The sequence below is a fragment of the Pseudoliparis swirei genome, chromosome 14 (assembly GCF_029220125.1).
Source record: "Pseudoliparis swirei isolate HS2019 ecotype Mariana Trench chromosome 14, NWPU_hadal_v1, whole genome shotgun sequence".
Lineage (NCBI taxonomy): Eukaryota > Metazoa > Chordata > Actinopteri > Perciformes > Liparidae > Pseudoliparis > Pseudoliparis swirei.
Genome location: NC_079401.1, coordinates 9,762,135 through 9,785,393, shown reverse-complemented (window position 1 = coordinate 9,785,393; position 23,259 = coordinate 9,762,135). Strand labels below are relative to the sequence as shown.

At 41.7% G+C, this 23,259-nt stretch overlaps 1 protein-coding gene across 1 annotated transcript in view; it reads right to left on the bottom strand.

Moving 5' to 3' along the window:
• The window catches only part of LOC130204709 (dystrophin-like), a 320,570-nt gene that overhangs the window by 183,783 nt on the left and 113,528 nt on the right, over positions 1-23,259 (bottom strand). The window contains 5 exon segments of the mRNA XM_056431663.1: positions 612-682; positions 3,320-3,421; positions 6,798-6,890; positions 9,839-9,919; positions 13,069-13,161. Of these exon segments, the coding sequence (XP_056287638.1) occupies positions 612-682; positions 3,320-3,421; positions 6,798-6,890; positions 9,839-9,919; positions 13,069-13,161 (440 nt within the window).

The window sequence follows — 23,259 nt, the reverse complement described above, 5'->3', positions numbered from 1 at the left end:
TCACCCTCCCTCCTCGCGTTTTTTTTTTCCGATTCAATGTTTGTCACTCCCCTTACCTTACCTTTATATTACTATATTTTACCTTTTTTTCTTATTTTTTGCCCAGCAATTAAAAAAAATTAAAAGAATTAATAATTATAATATTGTTTTCAAGTTTAAGTTTTGTTTTATGTTTGTTTGTTGAAAGAACAAGAACAAGAACACCATGAAATGGGGTCAAATTAATCAAAAGGCGGGGGAAGGTGTAGGTATTGATCAGGTCAAAAATGACAAAGCAAACACAAGGGTTAATACATGAGGTCAGGCCTGAGACCCAAATTCTCTTGGAGGCAGATTAACACTGTTTCACCTCCACAAAGCCGTTCGACCATTGATTGATTGGACTTTCATCCACTATCCATTTAATATTTTCTTTTTAATATTAAAATATGCTTTTTTCACCTCTCTGTATATCTATTTATTATGTGTGAACAAGCCCAGAATAAAAGGCACCCAAATAAATCTCCCTCCATATTCCTTTGAGATTACACACCAATGCTCAAATTTCTTTCTATTTCTCTCTTTGCTTATACACACACACACACACACACACACAACCCATTCTACAGTACCTGTGGCTGTGGATGAGGGCGTTGAAGGCCAATCCATCATTCCAGCTGCTGGTGAAGTTAACCACATTGACCTAAGGACAGACATAGTGGTTATTAAAGGGCCAACCTGTGAAAGCCGTATGACCCCCACGGTTGAAACGTTGGTATTCCGGATACTGGTTTTCATTTTCATAGATGTACATTATATTAGTGACATCTGTTCTTGCTCAAATTTCCAGTGTGAGCTTTTCATACATGTAACAGAATACTGTAGCTAACAATGGCTGACTCTCTCAGAGATTTTACAAGTGGTTGCTGTCGAACAGTGGGCAATGTAAGTTTAAGTTAGTTTATAATAAGCAGACTTTTTAGTATTTCCAGTACTACAAGTTTTCACAAGACCGATGTGGGTTCAGGGTTTGTACAGTCGATCGGATTACATGGGTCACTGCCAGGGGTGAAGGCTCTCTGTGTTTTAGTCTCATACTCCTTTGGGCTATAAAATGATAATGATCTTGTGGCAGTAATCCCAGATTAGGATCATCATCAAAACCGATCCATTATTCCTTGTGCCAAAAAATATGTTCATGAGAGTACTAGAAAAAAACACAAGATCTTTGGCTGTGGTTAAAACATTTTATATGACGAAAAAAAATAATTGGACTTGAATGAAGAAAGACATTTGCTCGACATTTACATGGTCAGTTAATCAGACAATCATTTTTAATGGCGTCACAGGACTACAGTTTCTTGAAAACCCAGAAGGGACTTCTGGAGAAGAGAACTACAGTAATGGTGGATCCAGTAGGACAGGCAGTAAATCCAGGATAAGACCGAATGAGAAGTGAGGTAACAGACCTGAGGATACTAATGCGAGGTAAGGTAACAGACACAAGGATACTAATGAGAGGTGACGTAACAAACCTGAGGATAATAATGAGAGGTAAGGTAACAGACCCGAGGATACTAATGAGAGGTGAGGTAACAAACCTGAGGATAATAATGAGAGGTAAGGTAACAGACCTGAGGATACTAAAGAGAAGTAAGGTAACAGACCTGAGGATACTAAAGAGAAGTAAGGTAACAGACCTGAGGATACTAATGCGAGGTGAGGTAACAAACCTGAGGATATACATGAGAGGTAAGGTAACAGACCTGAGGATACTAATGAGAGGTAAGGTAAGAGACCTGAGGATACTAATGAGAAGTAAGGTAACAGACCTGAGGATACTAAAGAGAAGTAAGGTAACAGACCCGAGGATATACATGAGAGGTAAGGTAACAGACCTGAGGATACTAATGAGAAGTAAGGTAACAGACCTGAGGATACTAATGAGAAGTAAGGTAACAGACCTGAGGATATACATGAGAGGTAAGGTAACAGACCTGAGGATACTAATGAGAAGTAAGGTAACAAACCTGAGGATACTAATGAGAGGTAAGGTAACAGACCTGAGGATACTAATGAGAAGTAAGGTAACAGACCTGAGGATACTAATGAGAAGTAAGGTAACAGACCTGAGGATACTAATGAGAGGTAAGGTAACAGACCTGAGGATACTAATGAGAGGTAAGGTAACAGACCTGAGGATACTAATGAGAGGTAAGGTAACAGACCTGAGGATACTAATGAGAAGTAAGGTAACATACCTGAGGATACTAATGAGAGGTAAGGTAACAGACCTGAGGATACTAATGAGAGGTAAGGTAACAGACCTGAGGATACTAATGAGAAGTAAGGTAACAGACCTGAGGATACTAATGAGAAGTAAGGTAACAGACCTGAGGATACTAATGAGAGGTAAGGTAACAGACCTGAGGATACTAATGAGAAGTAAGGTAACAGACCTGAGGATACTAATGAGAAGTAAGGTAACAGACCTGAGGATACTAATGAGAGGTAAGGTAACAGACCTGAGGATACTAATGAGAGGTAAGGTAACAGACCCTATGAGAAGTAAGGTAACATAACAGACCTGAGGATACTAATGAGAAGTAAGGTAACAAACCTGAGGATACTAATGAGAAGTAAGGTAACAGACCTGAGGATACTAATGAGAGGTAAGGTAACAGACCTGAGGATACTAATGAGAAGTAAGGTAACAGACCTGAGGATACTAATGAGAGGTAAGGTAACAGACCTGAGGATACTAATGAGAAGTAAGGTAACAGACCTGAGGATACTAATGAGAGGTAAGGCAACAGACCTGAGGATACTAATAACAGACCTGAGGATACTAATGAGAGGTAAGGTAACAGACCTGAGGATACTAATGAGAAGTAAGGTAACAGACCTGAGGATACTAATGAGAGGTAAGGTAACAAACCTGAGGATACTAATGAGAAGTAAGGTAACAAACCTGAGGATACTAATGATGAGGATACTAATGAGAAGTAAGGTAACAAACCTGAGGATACTAATGGTAACAGACCTGAGGATACTAATGAGAAGTAAGGTAACAAACCTGAGGATACTAATGAGAAGTAAGGTAACAGACCTGAGGATACTAATGAGAAGTAAGGTAACAGACCTGAGGATACTAATGAGAGGTAAGGTAACAGACCTGAGGATACTAATGAGAAGTAAGGTAACAGACCTGTGGATACTAATGAGAGGTAAGGTAACAGACCTGAGGATACTAATGAGAAGTAAGGTAACAGACCTGAGGATACTAATGAGAGGTAAGGTAACAGACCTGAGGATACTAATGAGAAGTAAGGTAACAGACCTGAGGATACTGGCGCGTGTTCTCACGAACCCAACTCAACAGAATCTTCTCAGTGTTGGTCTGCTTTAGGCCCGCCATCACATCTTTCATCACATCCTTTACCTGAAACCAAAACAAAGTATAGTTGGTGTAATTTACACACACACACACACACGCACACACACACACACACACACACACACACACACACACACACACACACACACACACACACACACACACACACACACACACACACACGCACACACATAGGATTGAGTCAAAGCAATTATCTTTTATGTGACATACAGTTATAATCTGTGCTAGATGCCCCTATGCTGTGCACATTTCATCAGACCTTAAAAACATAAAGGTTTGGGATGGAATGATAATTTATAGGCAATACAATGTGTCCAGTGGATTTGGAAGAAACAAAAATGAATGACATGAATCATTATCTGAGAAGCATGAGTAATCTGTACATTAAAGTAAATTAATAGTATAGTAAATTGGATCATGAATATCTATGGAACATTGGAGCATGAATATATATGGAACATTGGAGCATGAATATCTATGGTGAATTGGAGCATGAATATCTATGGTAAATTTTTCCAAATTGGAAAAGGTTCATCATCTGAGAAGTTTGGCTGGTCTCAATCTCTTTTTCCTAGCTTTGCTTTGGGGCTCTATACGGTGGCAATTGTGGTTAGCTGGTTGGTCACCAACCAAAACTTCTTGGGTCAAGACACAGTGATTCTTTGACGTTTCCACTTTCAGGTTAAATGTTCCATTTGTTCAGTTAATTATATTGACATCCATAAAAAAGAGGGGAAAGAAAATAGTTGCCATGAATGCGATGGCGTCTCCCAACAATGCCAGGGTTCCAAAGAAGTGTATGATTTTCTAACCAGTAGTGGTGCTATCGGTCGGTCCGGTATGTGCACAATTTGAGGTGAAGATGGTGTATATAGAACACACAGAGTCTTTTATTATTATTAAATGGATGGGAAAATGCACCCAATTATTCGTGTTGGAATCCACCTCGAGAGAACAGGCGTGCAAGTTAGCAGTTAGCAGTTGGCTACTGTTAGCAGTTACCATCAAACACACCCACTCACTCGCTCACACATACGCATACATACCCCTGCTGTTCTCCTGATAAACAACAGATTAAAACCCATTTAATGGGACGCCGATCTGTGTAAAGCGGCTCTTTCAAAAAAAATCTGCTATTTTCGAGCAACGCTTTTGGCGTGGCCTCTCGGTGGATACGCTGCATATTCACACACACGGCAAAATACACTTGTGTGCATGCATGTGGTCGCATCCTCACAGGCTACATTTCTTTTGGCGGCTGTGAGTGACAGTTTTGGAGCACTTGTTAAGGGCTCAAGGAGAGAGAGAGAGAGAGAGAGAGAGAGAGGGAGGAAGAGTTTATCCTTTGCACTGCCCGTTTGCGCATTGCTTATGCATATCACCTCACCTTTCTATCAGCCACATGAACATATACACACACACACACACACACACGTAATGTAATAGGGTAATAAAGTGGAGGACAGTCTATTACACACTTACTGATACACACTCGCATACAACGAAACCTATTAATAGAGTTCGGTGTAATTTGGAGTCGAGGTGAACTCCCAGCCAGCAAGGGGACTCACTCTCTCACACACACACACACAAACTCACAGACACACACTGACACACACACACACAGACAGACACAGACATGTAAAGTAATAGGGTAAGAAGTTTCTTCGTGATTCCTCATAGAATGTGGCCTGCTGGGTAAAAAAAGGGACTCATTTGGGAGTAGGTCACTGCATGTATTTCCGCTTTAATTGGAGGGGCGCTTTGACAAAGACTGTTTGTGTATACACACACTCACAATGCCACACACCTACACACTCACAGAGACACACTGACAGAGACACACACACACACACATACAGAAGCCCTCACAGACGTGCCCACACACAAGTAAGGCGATAACCTCCGGGGCGTAGCAGCCTTTGACGGACGTGTATGCACACACACACACACACTCACATGTGGGATACCCACAATCATGCGTGCAGACACACACACACACCTCATTACAGAAATGTGTTTTGCTATTAATCGCGTCATTAAGTCGATGCCAAAACTAGCGTGATTGAGACATTAGCCACGATTCAACTTAATGAGGAATGCAATACAATTAAAATGTATTGTGATGTTAGCTATTAAAGCAAACTTTACATAACGTTGGTTTTAAACACGAGGTCCATCGTAAAATAATTACAAGCTTTAAATACAGCTTAAAGGAACAGTACGTGGGACTTATTGACAGAAATAGAATCATCATATCTATGATTGTATTTGTGTACGTGACCTACTTTAAAATGAGCCCTTCAGTGGCATTGGATGGACAAACCAAAAATCCAAATGATAAAAGTTTTTTTTAATTATTATTTTGATAATGAGTAATTTTCTGAAAACACAAAATAATATCATTATCACTGCTAACTATAATTGTACCATCTAGTTTAAGCCCCTTAAATATATGGTAAAAGTGTTATTCTCCCTAGATTATTCAGTAATTATAATGATACTTATATCTTCTATTGTTTGTGTCAGATTGGGTTGTCGCATCTTGTCCACCATTGCTGATTTAATTATATCTTCTATCATTGTATATTAATTCCTTGTCTTGTTTTGTATATGTTCAATGTGCACAATTAAATAAACCCAAAATGTGTCAAGATAAATTAGAAAAAAACTTTAACATTTTTTTCAATAAAAACATATTACAATTCAAGATAATCACAGCAACAAAAATACAATCTTAATTTATATGATCATTATTTAAATAATTTTAATATTTCCAAATGATTTCAAATTGAACAGTTCATTTGAACAACGCATTATTTGGGGTAACTTTCTATCATTATCAGTATTTACCTTCTTCACACATTGCATTACAATGTTTTATTGTTGATTGGACTGCGATCAGATTTTACCTGACCACATGAAAGTGAAAGGTGGAAATTGCATTGAAGATAGATTTTGATTTATGATCATATCAGAATTGACCCCGTCCTATAAAATATTTCTGGTTAAAAAATTCAGATGGACACAGAAGTTTAACGTGTAGTGTTTTTGTTTTATGAATGTAAAACGTAGTTATTTTGAGCATCGTAAAGAGTAGCGATGCTTTCTAGTAAATGCTGTGTATTCGGATCGCCTCGCCACCATTAGTGCAGTAATTCTACTCGTTGTAGCATTTTTATCTTCACCATAAAACTTTGTGTGGCCCACTAAATGAGCTCCATTGAATGTGGTTCAATTATAAAGATTGACAATTTAGAGTTTCAGGGACATTGCACAACTCGATTTCCTGTTTGTGTCAGTGCATTTTGGATGAGTAAATACTCATCAAGGTCCCGGTGAGTAAAACAACACAAACAGCTTTCTGAACTGCATTCAACACACACACACACGCACACACCTGCCAGTGGAGAATGATGCTCCAGATGAGCCCGAGAATCAGTTTGTGATTCCCATCAACGATGTCCGCCGCTCCAATGTTCACCAATTCAACCTAGAGGAGGGATGAGCGGATGTTATTCCCCCATCACTTCCTGTAATTCAGTGGTTCCCATCATCTGTGGCTGCTGACCCCTTTTAGACAAGGCAATGTCTACTTGTGACAACTCATCACAAATTCGAATTGTATTTCAAACATGAGTTGTGAGCAATTTCATTGTTTGCTAAAGCCTTGCCCCAAGGAGCGCTTGTGTAATCATAGCTCGGCAACCATAACTGCTCCGATTTATCTCCACATGTTGAAGGGGGATGTGCATGGGGCAACTTGGTTGGTCTGTCCAAAGACTGGAGGATGGGCCACATCATCCTCAAGGCTGCCCTCCAAGGGTTGTAACTGTAACACTCTATAATCATACCATATCATATCACAAAGATTGGCATTTAATTATGAACATTTTTGCATTAGTTGATTGGACAAAAATACAAAATGAAAAAAATGTAAAAAAAAAAAATTTTTGACCTTGACCTTGACCTTTGTGACCTTTGATCCCGAAATCTAAAAAAATGGTCCAAAATCCCAATCATGGGATAATATCCAATCATCATCCCAAATTCAAGATTGATCTGAAGATTTGACCTGTTTTGATGACCTTTGACCTTGACCTTTGACGATCTCGAATCTAAAATCTAATAAACAAATAATCCCAATAATCATCCCACCAAGTTCTTGCGATTTTTTTCAATACTTTTTGAGTTCTGCTGTTTTTGACTTTGACCTGACCTTTGACCGATCGATCCCGAAAATCTAATCCAAAATCTAATCGGATAATCCGGATAATCACCAAATCAAACCACGATTCGGTTCAAATTTTTTGATTTTTTTTTTTGCGAATAATACGCAATAAATAAATAAATAAATAAATAAATACACGGCGATCAAAACATAACCTTCCGGCATTTTCAATGCGAAGGTAATCATACCTACTTCAGAGTATATTGTTAAATAACTGCATTTGATTATTTTTTATTTGAGTGTAACATATTGTACATGCATTCATATAAATGTATAAATATACATTAATTATCTAATATTATAAAATAAATCCATTTTATTAAATTATATGTATTATAACCCACATTACTGTGTCAAAGATCCAACACACGTTATAACATTAACTTTATTCAAAGCTGTTTTGTCACAGTTGCGACAAAACTCAACAAATAATAGTGAGCTGCTAAGAACATGTGTGACAGATGTGGTCTGGGGCAGTGGTTCTCCGCTGGTCTGGGGCAGTGGTTCTCCACTGGTCTGGGGCAGTGGTTCTCCACTGGTCTGGGGCAATGGTTCTCCACTGGTCTGGGGAAATGGTTCTCCACTGGTCTGGGGCAGTGGTTCTCCACTGGTCTGGGGCAATGGTTCTCCACTGGTCTGGGGCAGTGGTTCTTCACTGGTCTGGGGCAGTGGTTCTCCACTGGTCTGGGGCAATGGTTCTCCACTGGTCTGGGGCAGTGGTTCTCCACTGGTCTGGGGCAATGGTTCTCCACTGGTCTGGGGCAGTGGTTCTTCACTGGTCTGGGGTAGTGGTTCTTCACTGGTCTGGGCAGTGGTTCTCTACTGGTCTGGGGCAATGGTTCTTCACTGGTCTGGGGCAGGGGTTCTCCACTGGTCTGGGGCAATGGTTCTCCACTGGTCTGGGCAGTGGTTCTCCACTGGTCTGGGGCAATGGTTCACCACTGGTCTGGGGCAATGGTTCTTCACTGGTCTGGGGCAGTGGTTCTCCACTGGTCTGGGGCAATGGTTCTTCACTGATCTGGGGCAGGGGTTCTCCACTGGTCTGGGGCAGTGGTTCTTCACTGGTCTGGGCAGTGGTTCTTCACTGGTCTGGGCAGTGGTTCTCTACTGGTCTGGGGCAGTGGTTCTCCACTGGTCTGGGGCAATGGTTCTTCACTGATCTGGGGCAGGGGTTCTCCACTGGTCTGGGGCAGTGGTTCTCTACTGGTCTGGGCAGTGGTTCTCTACTGGTCTGGGGCAGTGGTTCTCCACTGGTCTGGGGCAGGGGTTCTCCACTGGTCTGGGGCAATGGTTAGCACACTTGGCGAACGAGCTAACTACCAACAGTAGTAACAGAGGGTAGGAGCCGATTCCAGTTCGTCCCCATTCAGATACTCTATTACTGGACTATTATTGACAACAAGGTTCAAGATGAACTTTTGGTTCATACCACTGTCCAAGAACATCTTGAAAACATATTTAAAACCCTCCCAAATTAAGTTTAAACTGACAATTTTCAACATATTACAATATATTTTGTTATTTTCATCTATAGTGGTTATTTGGCAAAAAAACCACCATTCCAATGATTAGGAAATACATTTTTGTATAATCATTTAAATGCTTGCTTGCTTTCATTGTAAATGCGAAGCTAGTTAGTACGAGTGTTCTGGTTAGCTAGTAAGTTAAAACAACAATTTAATATTGCTGTATAAACATCTGGATTTCTCACACCAAAAAACATTTTCAAGATTAAATTTCAACACATTTTGATTGCATAATAATTTACCTTTGCCCAATACCAATTTTCACTGAATAGTGCTCAAACGCATCACAACAAACTCCGTTAGCGTCCGCTGTTAGCACCGCTAGAAGCGGGACACGTATGTAGCCAATGCTATTATTTGCTAAACCGAATCTAAGAAATTGATGAACGTGTGGCCACTGCAAATACATATTTTGAAATGGTAAAAGTACAGTAAACAAATACATTGACTAAAATGATATGATTTCAAAGGGAAATTGGAAGAGAAAGCAAGACTCTACGAAATGAGAGGATACGGAGAAAAGCCCACGGGGAAGTAAGGGAAGCTTTTCTCAGACAGGACAAGGAAAAGTGGACTGGAAGTGACAACGCTAAATGTATATTGATACAAGTCTTACCACTGATTATCAATACAGTCAAAGCTTTATCAAATAAAACTATATAATATATGCGCGCTTATACTCACATTGTTCTTCTGCAGGATCTGCAGAGCGCGGTTGACATTGTTGAACGAGTGAACGCGTGAAAACCCCCTCTCCAACTTCACCTAAATACACACACACACACACACACACACACACACACACACACACACACACACACACACACACACACACACAGACACACCAGAGAGAGGAGATAATTGAGGCATTAACAGTAGTATAGAAAAAAGGACAATGGTGATAATGTCTCTCCCTCAGAAAAGTAGGGGAGAGAGTAATAGGGAGCCGAGAGAGAGAGAGAGAAGAGAATAAGAACGACAACAATTGAAGAGGATGAGAAAATTGGAGGAGAAGAAAAATAGGAGAAGTTTGATTAAGACAGATGTCTGTGTGTGTGTCTGTCGGTCTGTGTTTATGTGTGTGTGTCTTCTGACTGTGTTTGTGTGTCTGTCTGACTGTGTGTGTGTCTTCTGACTGTGTGCGTGTCTGTCTGACTGTGTGTGTGTGTCTTCTGACTGTGTATGTCTGTCTGACTGTGTGTGTGTGTCTTCTGACTGTGTGCGTGTCTGTCTGACTGTGTGTGTGTGTCTTCTGACTGTGTGCGTGTCTGTCTGACTGTGTGTGTGTGTCTTCTGACTGTGTGCGTGTCTCTCTGACTGTGTGTGTGTGCGTCTTCTGACTGTGTATGTGTCTGTTTGTCTGACTGTGTGTGTTTGTGTGTTTCTCTCTAAAAGGCAGATTAGGATTCTAATCTTTGCACGTGGCATTTATCTTTGACATTTTTCATTGAGCACGACGTGAGCACCACGGTGAGGTCAGCGGGGGTCAATGCTGCGCTGACGTGACGGCAACAGCGCTGCATAGTTACCGGAGTAAGTCAAGTGGATGAACGGCGAACAACAACCCTCGTGTTACCCTGTCTGCCTGTTACTTTGTTTGTGTCGTTAGCCGAGTGGGAAAGTTCCTCATCAGCAACACATGTGTGCCAGACACAACCATTTGGTTTGTGGTTGTCAACAATGTCAAAAAATAGGATGTATAGTAATTGATACTTTTTACTCTCTGATTTGAATGTCTTCCAGGTTCATTCCTCACAAGACGAGAGGTCATTTCAAATAATATATGTACTTGTTTTGGTCAAAACAGCTTCAATGACCTGATGAATAAATCTGTGTAACATCATCACTAACATCATTCCTTTTGTTGTCATGTGTGTTTATGTCCCATCTTGAATCCTTAACGTTTCTGAACGAATGCAATTCTTCGGGCTGAACACACGGGCCGTCCTCTTTGTTGACCTTTTTACATGTCTCCACCAGTGGCGGCTGGTGAATATTTTTTGGGGGCACGGTATAAATAGCACTCAACAATGAGAAGAAAAGAGGTTTTGAGTAGAATATTGTAAAAAACAAAGCTTTATTTCAAGAACACAGCGTGCTCAACACTGTCCAATAACAACTATCAACACACTGTGACTTTAGCATGAGAGGCTCAGAGCAGCTTTAAGAAACATTGGGTTGGGTTTCAGAGGTTTGCAAAATAAAAGAGTTTCACCCTCACATGAAAGAGGTTTAGAGCAGAATAGAGTCAGAAAGAGATCACATGTTACATTGGGTGACAGAGCAGACCCACTACTGTAAAGACAAGTAGCCTCCTCTCTTTAAAGTGGGCAAACGTCTCAAGAACTCTAATAAGACAGGGTTAGCTTCATGCTGTTAGCGAGTTAGCTCCATGCTCTTAGCTAGATAACTGCGGCAAGATTCGTGCTTTACACTTGTCTGCAGCTCTTTAGATCCCTCACCCCGTTGTAGTCCAGAGAGTTTCAGTCCCAGGACTTTGGAACAACAGACAGGGGAAATTAAACAGCGCATTACTCACTGAGCCTCCAGCTGACAGCTCCGTTAGCTACCTGCTCGCGTAGCTCCGCTGAGGGAACGCCGGTCTCTGATCTGCCGAATAGTCCAGTCACGTGAAATAATAAAACGATGTCATTGGCCAATGAGCGCACATTTTTGCGACCCAAGATTCACGTTTCATCCGCCAATGAGAAGCCGTCCTTACTGAAACGACGTGAAATGTTGTATCGATGCCGTACACACACGTTAGACCAGCGACCCGAAAATGGGGAGGGGCTTCTCTCCGTGATAATGAGTGGCGATATATTATATTTTTTCACATTAACTTAAGTGGTTGTTGACAGGCTGACGGTCTCTCACACACATTTAGCGCGTCAACACGGTATATTTACTATTTAAATGATTTGGCATATAATGTTTTTTGACAGGATGTATTTTTTTTTCATCTAAAAATTTTAAGAGGGGCGGCGCCCTAGCGCCCCCTATGGACGAACCGCCACTGGTCTCCACGCTTCCAGTGGTCACCCTGTGTTCAACATCACATTGCAATGAATTGTGGGTAATTCTCTTTCGGCAAAAATCTGCAGAAATGCGGACTCACGGAAAAAGCCCTGAAACACCAGATGACCTGACAGAGGGACACCCTTCACCCCTCACGGACTTCAGGGCATGAGATTGGGATTGGGCCTCACTCTCACCCACCCTGACTCCACCTGCCACTGTTATTGTTGGCCTTCCACTTCTGTTGCCTTCAAGTTAATAAATCACACAGCCAGGTCCAATGGACCCTATGAGACGTGAAGCCACAAGGACTCCGGGGAGGAAGCAGAGTTAATAATGTGTAATTGAGAGATGAAAATTCATCCATAAGTAGAGAGAGAAGAGGAGATGGGGGCTCAGTGTATCCTAAACGATCCCTAGCAGCCTATCAGCCTATAGCAGCATCTCTAGGGGCGGGACCAGGTGAACCTGATTCAGCCCTAACTATACAGTATATGAGGGAACCATGAATGCAGTTAACATGCTGTCACCTGCCAGTCATCACTGTACGCTAAGCAGGGTGAGCGCTGGAGTACAAACAACAATCTGATGATGCATTTCTTCCGTAAGAACCATCTTCCAACATTCAGAAGTGTTCAAACGGGTCTTAATCTCCGTTATATTGATGATTTTCTTCTTTCATTCATTAATATGTTCCATGCCACGGACTCTGTCACACTGAGCAATCAACGCTCAATTAAAGACGTCAGCGGCGGCGAGACCGTACGAGGGCAGCCGCTGCCAGTTGAATGATCAGATTTATTGATCCCTGCATGTCCTACACGCTGTGGCCCGCGATGCATGTTCCTGTGTCCATGTGTGTGTCCATGTGTGTGTTTGTGTGTCCGTGTTCATACCTGCTCACGTCCGGCCAGCCCCTCCAACAGCTCCAGGAGGCGTCTTCCATCACACAGGTCTGAGAACAGATCCTCCACGGGTGGTTTACCTGTCTAAAACACAACAAACACACATTTAGGAAATTAACCCAACATATTGACATGAAAAACAATGTGCGGTTATACCTTTCACTTCAACATGGGTATTAATACAAAAGTGACATCCCAGAGGTCAGTTCACTCTCTCGCCGTGTTAAAGGTCAACAGATCAACCCTCGTACTGGAGACATCTATTGAGTAGACACAGACACCTGGCCTATGTTATGAAGATAGCAGTTCATAACCAAGAGGTTGTTCTTTATCAGTGCTCATACATCTGGGATTACAAATCAGCAGTGTGTAATCCCAGAAACAAGGCAGTGTCTTCATGGGCCCTCACAGAGAGTGAAGGGAGGACGCTACTACAGTTACTATGGCTACAATAGAGCTGCTTTATAATATCTGGTTTCACTTCCTATGATGCCCATGTCTATAATGCACTATAAACATACAAATGTTTATAGTGCCCCCCCCCGCCCCCCGTAGGTAGATCATTTTGACTCGGTCATTTTATAAGTAGCTCGCATGCTGAAAAAGTGTGAGCACCCCAGGGTTCATTGTCAATCTTTCTTCTTTTTTTTTATCTGGCAGTTTTTACTTTCTGACTTGTGATTAGATCAATTCAGTTTATTCTGTACAGCCCAATATCACACATTTGCCTCAGAGTGCTTTACAATCTGTACACATACGACATCCCTGACATTTGACCTGACATCGGATCAGGAAAAAATTCTCACAGGGAAGAACCCTTCAGGAGAGAAACAGAGGAGGATCAGAAGCAAAAGATGTCATGTGACCAGAAGGAATCATTACAGAGTTACAACACATTCAATGAGCATGACAGAGTGTATGAATAGTTCATCGTAGGCATGGACCACGATCCAGACCTCCATGATCCATGAAACAGGTGGAAGAGAGGAGGGGCGGCAGTTAACAAATAACAACAGCGCCTATAGTTGATTGTCACATGTATTCTTTTTTTTGAAGCAAAGTAATCTGGAGTCCTCCCCCCCCCCCCCCCCCCTCTCGACTAAACTCCAGCTTCCAGGATAATTAAAGTTCTCGCTCAAGCTCCAAAACGTTTCCTTCGTCTGGACTGTGCATGTGCAACGCTGATCAGAGATATGAAGACGTATAACAGGATGTCTCACTCCTAGGCTCCATCGTGGAATATGCCTCCTATGAACTATTCATACACTCTGTCACATTCATTGAATGTATTTAAACTCTAAATCTGTCCTTCTGTACACATTACATCTATTGTTCTGTCCATCCTGGAGAGGGATCCTCCTCTGTTCTCTCCTGAAGGTTTCTTCCTTTTTTTTCCCCCCCCTGAAGGGTTATTTGGGAGTTTTTCCTGATCCGATGTGAGGTTTTGGGGCAGCGATGTCTATGTGTACAGATTGTAAAGCACTCCGAGACAAATTTGTAATTTGTGAAATTGGGCGATACAAATAAACTGAATTGAATTGAATTGAATCGTGAGCTCCTGATGAGACGACGTGTTCTATTATTTTTTACCACTTCACTGATCTGCTGGATTCACTCGTCGAGGTGTTTTACTCTCCTCATTGTAGCGCCATGTATTATAATCATGCCTCATCATAGTGATGTATTGATATATTCACAATGATTTATCACAGTAAACATGACACACTATAAAGCATTTTTTTTAACGACCTACAAAGTGAGTTATGGTATCTTAATACATGATAATTGCTTGCTATTTTCAAATATCATAGTGTAGTGTGATTCCCACAGTTGTAATATGTTTTAGAATGAATTATAATTCAGTTTATATAATGACCGTTATGATGCATTACAATGGGATTAGAAGTTTCCATAAGCAGTCGTTTGCTTTAAGTATGTTAACAATATATTATACAATATTTTATTTGTTTCTTACCTAAATCTAATACATTTACTTTACTTTGCACACTAAAAGCAACCTATGTACACGTAGAGTATTAAGCATACATCACGTAATAATGCAAACAGTTGGCAATCATTTTGGAACATAACACATATAGATAGTTCAGTCACAGTTACACGACCTCCAACTGAATGTATTGTCCTGTACACCCCCACTTCCTGTGGGCGCTATTGTGTTTCATTCCTGTATAAAGTATTTTCAAAATAAAAAATAAATAAATAAAATGAACCCCCCCCCCCCCCCCACACACTCTCCAAAAAAAGTATAATGTATGAATGCACCGAGGCAGAAGTTTCATCTTTAGCTTCTCTGACACTGAACTGAATAAAACAGAAGGGAATAGAATATTATATATATACACATATATAATATATATTAGGGATGCACCGATCTGATCGGCGCCGATCCATATCGACCGATATTCCCATTATCGGTTTTGATCGGCGTTCTCAAAACGGCCGATCAGATGACGTAACATCTGCGAGAACTATCAGACGTTTCAATCGCCGCGCACCGCAACGGAGACAATGCGCCCGGCGAGGGCCGGCAGAGGTCAGAGGACCACGAGGGGATCCTCACCACCGAGCGGCGTCCCCGTCCCACGAGTTGAATCACTGGGTCGACTCAGCCGACTCTCACATGTCTGCCCCTATAGACTGATGTTCACGGTAAACGCATTGGATCGGGAGCGCGCGAGGGTTTTGATAAAGTTAGCGGAAGGATTTAAGTGACAACATCCGGTTTTGAAAAGTTAGCGGAAAGAACCACGTGAAACAACATCCGTTTTTCAAAATAAGATGTCGACAAATCATACACTAACATATAAAAGTAAACAATTAACTGATTTTGTATCTTTATAGATCGTTTCTGAGATTTAGCTTAAATTATGCTAACATTAAAACATTTTTACTGTACCAAGGAAGAGTTTATAAAAATAAGTCAGACTTTTGTATGTTAAAAAATGTCCTGTAAATAGATTTCTCCAAGAGTTCCAGGAAATGAATAATGCAGATGTGTTCCATACATATCTGAAATCCCCTACAATAGCAATCAAACAATTTTAATGTATCAATTAGGACATTTTTCAAAGTAAAAGTCCTAAATGTTTAAAGAAATCGGTAATTTCTTTAATGTTTAAGTTGCTTTATATATGTATTTCCTCATAGTCCTAGGCAATAATGCTACACAATAAATAGAATGCTTCAATCGACACCGTGATCGGTTTTATCGGATCGGCAGATACTGATTTCAGTGATTGGTGATCGGCACCAACAACCTGATCGGTGCATCTCTAATATATATATTTATTGTTTGATTATATATATATATATTGTACATATATATATATATATTAGGGCTGTGAAACGATTACAATTTTTTATCAAATTAATCACAGGTTTCTGTGGATTAATCATGATTAATCACATATTACCGATATTCTCTGTATATTTTTGTGAGAACATAAAGATTTATGACAAAAGACGGATGTATACATGTATACATTCATTTTTTATTCATAAAAAAAAACGAACAATGGTGCTGCAACTCAGCAGTTATTTAGCAGTTCTCTTCCATATGGAACATTAATATATCTTCATCCTAAACAGAATGTTTAAACAGAACATTTTTCTCTTTTTTGTCAACCATTAACTCCACCATGATACAATCTAAAGGCCCTCTAGTGAGCAGCTGGTGAGGCAAACTAACTGTGTGGGTTTTCTTCATGAACTGGGCCATGATGAAAGGGACGGCCGGGGACATTCGGATTGTGCGCTAGAGGTGAAACTCTTGGACCGGCGCGAGACGGACGAAAGCGAAAGCATTTGTCAAGAATGTTTTCATTAATCAAGAACGAAAGTCGGAGGTTCGAAGACGATCAGATACCGTCGTAGTTCCGACCAGTGTTGGGAGTAACGTGTTACAAAGTAACGCATTACTGTAATTCCACTACTTTTAGCGGTAACGAGCATGTAACGAAGTATTTTTTTAAACCAATTAACGCAGTTACAATTACTGAAATTTAAATGAGTTCGTTACTCGCGTTACTCTCTTTTGTGAAAAATGAACACTTGCAGACAAGAAGACAAGATAGGCCGACTTTAGCTGCTTCTGATCTGACATCGCAGGACCTTGGTGGCGCAATGATGTAACGTCTCGGACGTTATGTCACTGATGACACGGAGACGGGACGACGTTATTATTCCTCACTTTATTGGGCATCCACCAACACAGACAGCGTGCTCCTCTCAGCTCAGCAGCTCGAACGTCAACAACAACGGTTCCCGTCAACCAACCTTTACTCCCGTTTTCCGACAGGTTAACCCCGCCTCCCCTCTACTCCGCCAATCACAGGCACGCCCCCTCGACCAGCATGCACGGTGCCACAATGTGATTGACTGCCACTTCACAGGGTCGCTACAATATACACCAATCGAATCAATCAATGAGCATTAAACCACATCATGGCCGACAGTGCGGATAGAATGAGCTTTTTCTGCTGGAAGTATGGACATTACTTTTCGCTCGTCGAAATTAAAGACAAAAATGTAGTGGTGAGTTGTAAATTATGTGCAGGTGCAAAGACCCTATCCACATCTAAGAGTAGCAATTCCAATCTTATGAAGCACCTGTTGAAACAACACGCTTCGTCAAAGCTAGTCGCGAAAGACCCCAGCCCTACGGATGCTGAAGGCGCCACTCCATGCAAACAACCAAGGCTAGACTTTACACGGACTGCAGTGCAGCCGATAAGCCAGGCAGAGCTGAATACATTGATTGCTAATATATGTTGTCGATGACATGCATCCTCTGTCAACTGTCGAGTCAGTTGCCTTCAGGCAACTAATAAGCAAAATTCCAGTGATAAATGTGCAGGAAGACGTTTTCCAGCTATTTAGACGGAGAATATGCGAATATGCAGGTCGAGCTAAAAAAACAATTTGAGGGTTTACAACATGTCTCTACCACAGCAGACATCTGGACTGCTTACAATAAAAGCTTTCTAGGTGTAACTGCACACTGGATTAATCCGAACAACATGCTACGTGGGAAATCAGCCCTGGCATGCCAGAGATTCAAGGGCCGACACACGTATGACATTATTGCAACCGAAATAGACAACATCCACTCATCCTATGGCCTATCTTTCAAAGTGACAGCAACTGTTACTGACAATGGCTCTAATTTTGTATCCAATCAATAGCGCAGTTGCATTTATTTGTGTCTAGATAATGTTAAGTATTTATAAGTGCAGGTCAATTTAGTAGTGACTGCTCTGTCGTCAGATTTATGCTATATGCCAAATATGTATAATACACTTGTTTTTAAGACTTGTTTTCATACACTTGTTATGTCTTTTGTGTCATGTATTTCAGGCAATCAAAACCAGATTTGCATGTGTTCTTGAGGATAATGATGCTCTACTAGCTGCTGCAACCCTACCCAAGTTCAAGTTACGTTGGCTGCGTGACCAGGAGAGGAAGGACCTTGTAAAAGCAAGTCTAGTAGCAGAATGCAGAAAATATGTCCCAGAGCAGGATGAGCACCCAGGGGAAACCCCAACAACACAGCGCCGGCCATCTACCAAAGAGGATGAATTATTTAGCTTTGATGAGAGTGAGGAGGATGCCTATGTCTCTGTTGAAAATGAAGTAGCTGATTACTTTAAATCAGGAGCCACAGGGATGGATGCTCTGAATCAGTTTCCCATAATAAAGAAAGTATCACTTAAATATAATGCAGCCACTCCATCCAGTGCCCCAGTGGAAAGACTCTTTAGCCTTGGGAACCTGATTCTCTCTCCAAAGAGGAATAGGCTCTCAGATCAAAAGTTTGAGAAGCTTCTCCTCTTGAGCTACAATAACTGGTTTGAGAGCTAGCAATGTTGTGGCTACTGGTCAGAGGTGAGAGATGAGACTTGTTAGCCCATTTTAACGTTTGTTGAGAATCTCATCTCTTATCTATATTTAGCTTTGCCTTATGAGGCATGTTTGTTAAAACATTTTGTTAACCTTTTGTTAAATCACATATTCAATTATATGCAGCACCTCAAGTGTTAATACTGTCGGCCAATCACTTTTATTTCATTGGGCCTAATGTGGTAAAAAAAACACTGTTAAGAATATACAAATGACTGAGACAGTTATTTTGTATTAAGTTAAGTATTAAAAGGGACTTTTGTACTACTGCTTGATTTGAAGGCCTGTTGCCCTGTTGATTGCAATAAATAGGTCTAAAAAATATGTTTATTGTGTTTGACTTAAAAGTTACTTTCCCTAGGAACTAATTACTTTTGATATACAGTAATTGTTAAAGTAATTAAATTACTTTTAAAAGAAGTAACTAGTAACTGTAACTAATTACTAATTTTCAGTAACTTGCCCAACACTGGTTCCGACCATAAATGATGCCAACTAGCGATCCGGCGGCGTTCTCCCCATGACCCGCCGGGCAGCGCCCGGGGAACCAAAGTCTTTGGTTGCAAAGCTGAAACTTAAAGGAATTGACGGAAGGGCACCACCAGGAGTGGAGCCTGCGGCTTAATTTGACTTAACACGGGAAACCTCACCCGGCACGGACACGGACAGGATTGGCAGATTGACAGGTGCAAGTGACTTTCTTTTTGCTCCGTCCCGATGCGCGCACACACAGCTCTGCGGCGCGCGAGACGGAGAGCCGAGAAGTGTTAACACGACACGTAGAGACAGAGACAGAAATGACATGCTGCTGTGTAGAGACGATCAACAGACGGCTGTTTAGTTTAAAAAAAGAATAAAGACGTGCTCTTGAGAAAATTACAGGGGGGCGGGCCAATTTTTTAAAATGTCATGCGATCTACCAGACGACGCCACGATCGACTGGTAGATCGCGATCGACGTGTTGAGACCCCTGATCTAGAGGAAGTAAAAGTCGTAACAAGGTTTCCGTAGGTGAACCTGCGGAAGGATCATTACCGATGAACAGCACGACCGTCTGCATTAGAGCGGGAAATAGTTCAGATTGAAAAGGTATATTGGAAGCTCATTCTGCGCATGTGTTAAATGCGTAAAAAAAACCAACAAATTAATCCTGTAATTTAATCATGACGCGTTAACGCGTTATTTTTCACAGCACTAATATATATATATTTATATATAGCATTATTTAAATATATTTATATATATATAGATGTATATATATATATAAATAATGATGTTACAACTAGAACTCAAACCTGACAACGCTGCACACTGAAAACAAATGTTTTAAAGACAATCTACAATGAATTTAGTTTGTTTACTGCATTAAATATGTTGTTCTCCAAAACACTTCAACTCGAAGCTTTGAGGCTGATCAATCGGCTCCATTTGACTTGGATAATGTGAATGACCTTCGCATGCACACGCTTTATTAGAGGTGTCATAACAGATTTGAGATCAGCTAATCCGTACAATTTTTTTCTGGCAACACTTGATTTAGCAAGCCGAGCGGCACAATCGTATTATTTGAAAATCGAGCAAAAAGTAATTATGAGAAAGTGCGAGAGGAATTGGTGAGGACAGGAAAGAGGGGGGCAAGGAGGAAGGACACAAAGAGGAAGTCAAACTTTACTTGTGCGTGTTTTGGCAGCCGGTCATGTACCAATAACATCATGAATCTTCCCTGCGTTAGTCCCGCCCTGGTTACCGTGGCAGAGAGCTCCTTCCCAGCATCCATCATGCATTATTACAACGACTCCTGCATCTAAAATGCATTAGCAGCGGCAGTGAGACAGAGAGAGAGAAAGAGAGAGAGAGGGAGGAGAGGAGTAGTAGAAATGACCCAGAACTGTGTGGGAAGACAAAAATAAACACAATATAGAAGAAAAAAAATCACCTTTCTGTAATGATGGAATTCAGTTATCAATGTTCTATCAGTGCCTTTTTTTCTTTTCTTCTTCTAACATCTCCTTTTCTCATTTCATGCTCTCTCTCATTTTCTATTGTATTTCATACTGAGTCTCTCACCCACACATTCTCTCACATATCACTCTCCATCCCCTGTGTTCTCTTTTTCCAGCACTCTCTGCCCTCGCTTCTGGCATTGTCCTGAGACTCAGTGTTATTATTGAGGCCTTCTCCATCCCCCTGGGGCAGAGTGTGTGTGTGTGTGTGTGTGTGTGTGTGTGTGTGTAGATGTGTGATTGAAATGGGTACGTGGGTGTAAGTGATAAGTGAAGAAACCACAGGTGAATCCCGGTAGAAGAGGAAACGATGCACAGAAGAGGCATAATGCACGTTTGAATATTAACGACACCGGAAAAACGAACGCACACAAACAAACTTGTACATTGTCGTTTTAGGGGCAACGTCCTCCATGTGCGGTTGTTCTGGTGTTCTCTGGCCTGAAATGATGTTCCCATAATTGCAGCTCCATCCAGCACAGATGTTAAATTGATTTCATAGCAAATCTAATGAAAGTGTTTTCTGTTCTATTCTATTCTCTCGGCTTTTACCTGCAGACGACCACACGGGACGTGTTGTTTTGTAATGTTGAATGACAAAAGCAGCGCTTTCTGGTGTCTTACAATCCAAAGCTGTTGTTCCACCAAATGGCCGTGACCTCTGACCTCCGTTTGAAAAGAGTGATTGAAAGCTTTCTTTGGGCATTAAGTGAAGTCACAACACTCTGCAACAGGAAACTATACATGCAACACATCCTCACTCCCAACTGGTCAAACACAGCAGCTTGGTGGTCACTCCGTTTTCAAAATAAAGTTCCGTTTTCACAGGTAACCACTTTGTTAGTTTTAGGAAACATGTTGAGTTGGGGTTAAAATAGGAATGTTTGTTTTGCTTCAAATGCAAAAAAAGAAATGTTGAACAAGTATGCTAATTGTCATACATGTTCAACTTTTTGTGTATCCATCATAGACTTGATATAAGAAGTGGACATTTTCATTGTGACGTCAAAGACATAATTTATCCACTCTGTTTGGAAGCCTTGAGATTATCATTTTGGCCCTCGCCTTTTTGGCTTTTGGCCATTGACATCTTGGCTCTTTGGCAACCAGTGAAGAAAGTGACCATATTGGGACAGCGGCAGAAGACTGGCACCTTGTATCGTGCTCTGGTGGTGACCAGTCAATCACAAGGTAGCCCCGCCCCTAAAACTTCACTTTTCAGAACCAGAAGTCGCCACCTTGTGTCCATAGAGTGTTTCTTTCAAATAGAAGAAAGCGGATACGGCCACATTGACAACAAGCAACAGACACAGTACAGTGCCTTGGAGTACTACAAGGCCCCGACGCTTGTTGTGCCCTTTTTTGAGGGCTAAGTTGAAAATCTCTGGATCACTGTGGATGATCCCTGCCAGTGTTTTCTGCCAGAAAAGAACCCCGACATGGACAGTCAGGGATCTGAAAGCAGGATTTCTTCTGCGGGCCTGATGTTGTAGACTGCATTACAGAAGTATCAGACTTATAGCCTCCTTAGCGTCCCCCCGGTGACGCTAAGGAGGCTATAAGTCGATACTGATGCATACTGCACATGTACCTCCATGACATCGCCGCTGTTGCAGCTAGCAGAGCGTCTCCACTCAGGCTAACTAATGCCATGCTAATGCTGACAGGCCAGAGGAGTGAAGTGTGTCCTCACTCTCACTAGACATGCTGGGTTCTGACCCGTGTTCACGGGATCAACGTCTACAGTAGCGCAGAGCTCTCGCTCAGGCTTACTGGGAGGCACCAGTAAGTACAGTGGTCATACTAGTGGAGAGGGTCCTCGAAGAGACCTGCCCTCTCACTACGACTGTTTCCACAGGACCTGCTCCCCCGTAGCACAGGCTTTCGCCCAGGCTACTCGTGGGATGCTTGTAATTACAGCTACTGTACTAGTCAAGCGTGTCCTCACTTCCTCTCTCTAGAGAGGCTGTTCTCTAGACCGCTTTCTAAACTGTCTCCACGGAACCCGTTTCCACAGTAACAGAGTGCTCTCGCTGAAGTTTACTGATAGGACACCAGTAATCACAGCTACTGTATTGAAGAGGTGTCCTCGCTCTAGACGGGCTGTCTCCGTCCTGCTCCACAGGACCTGCGCTGCAGTAGCGGAGTGCGCTCGCCCTAGCTCCTGCTAGGACCCCAACAGACAGGTCAGCTCCAGGCCAGCCGACCAGTTGCAAGCGCCGGCTAGGAGCCGCAGGGGCTCCCCTAGCAGTTCAATCGG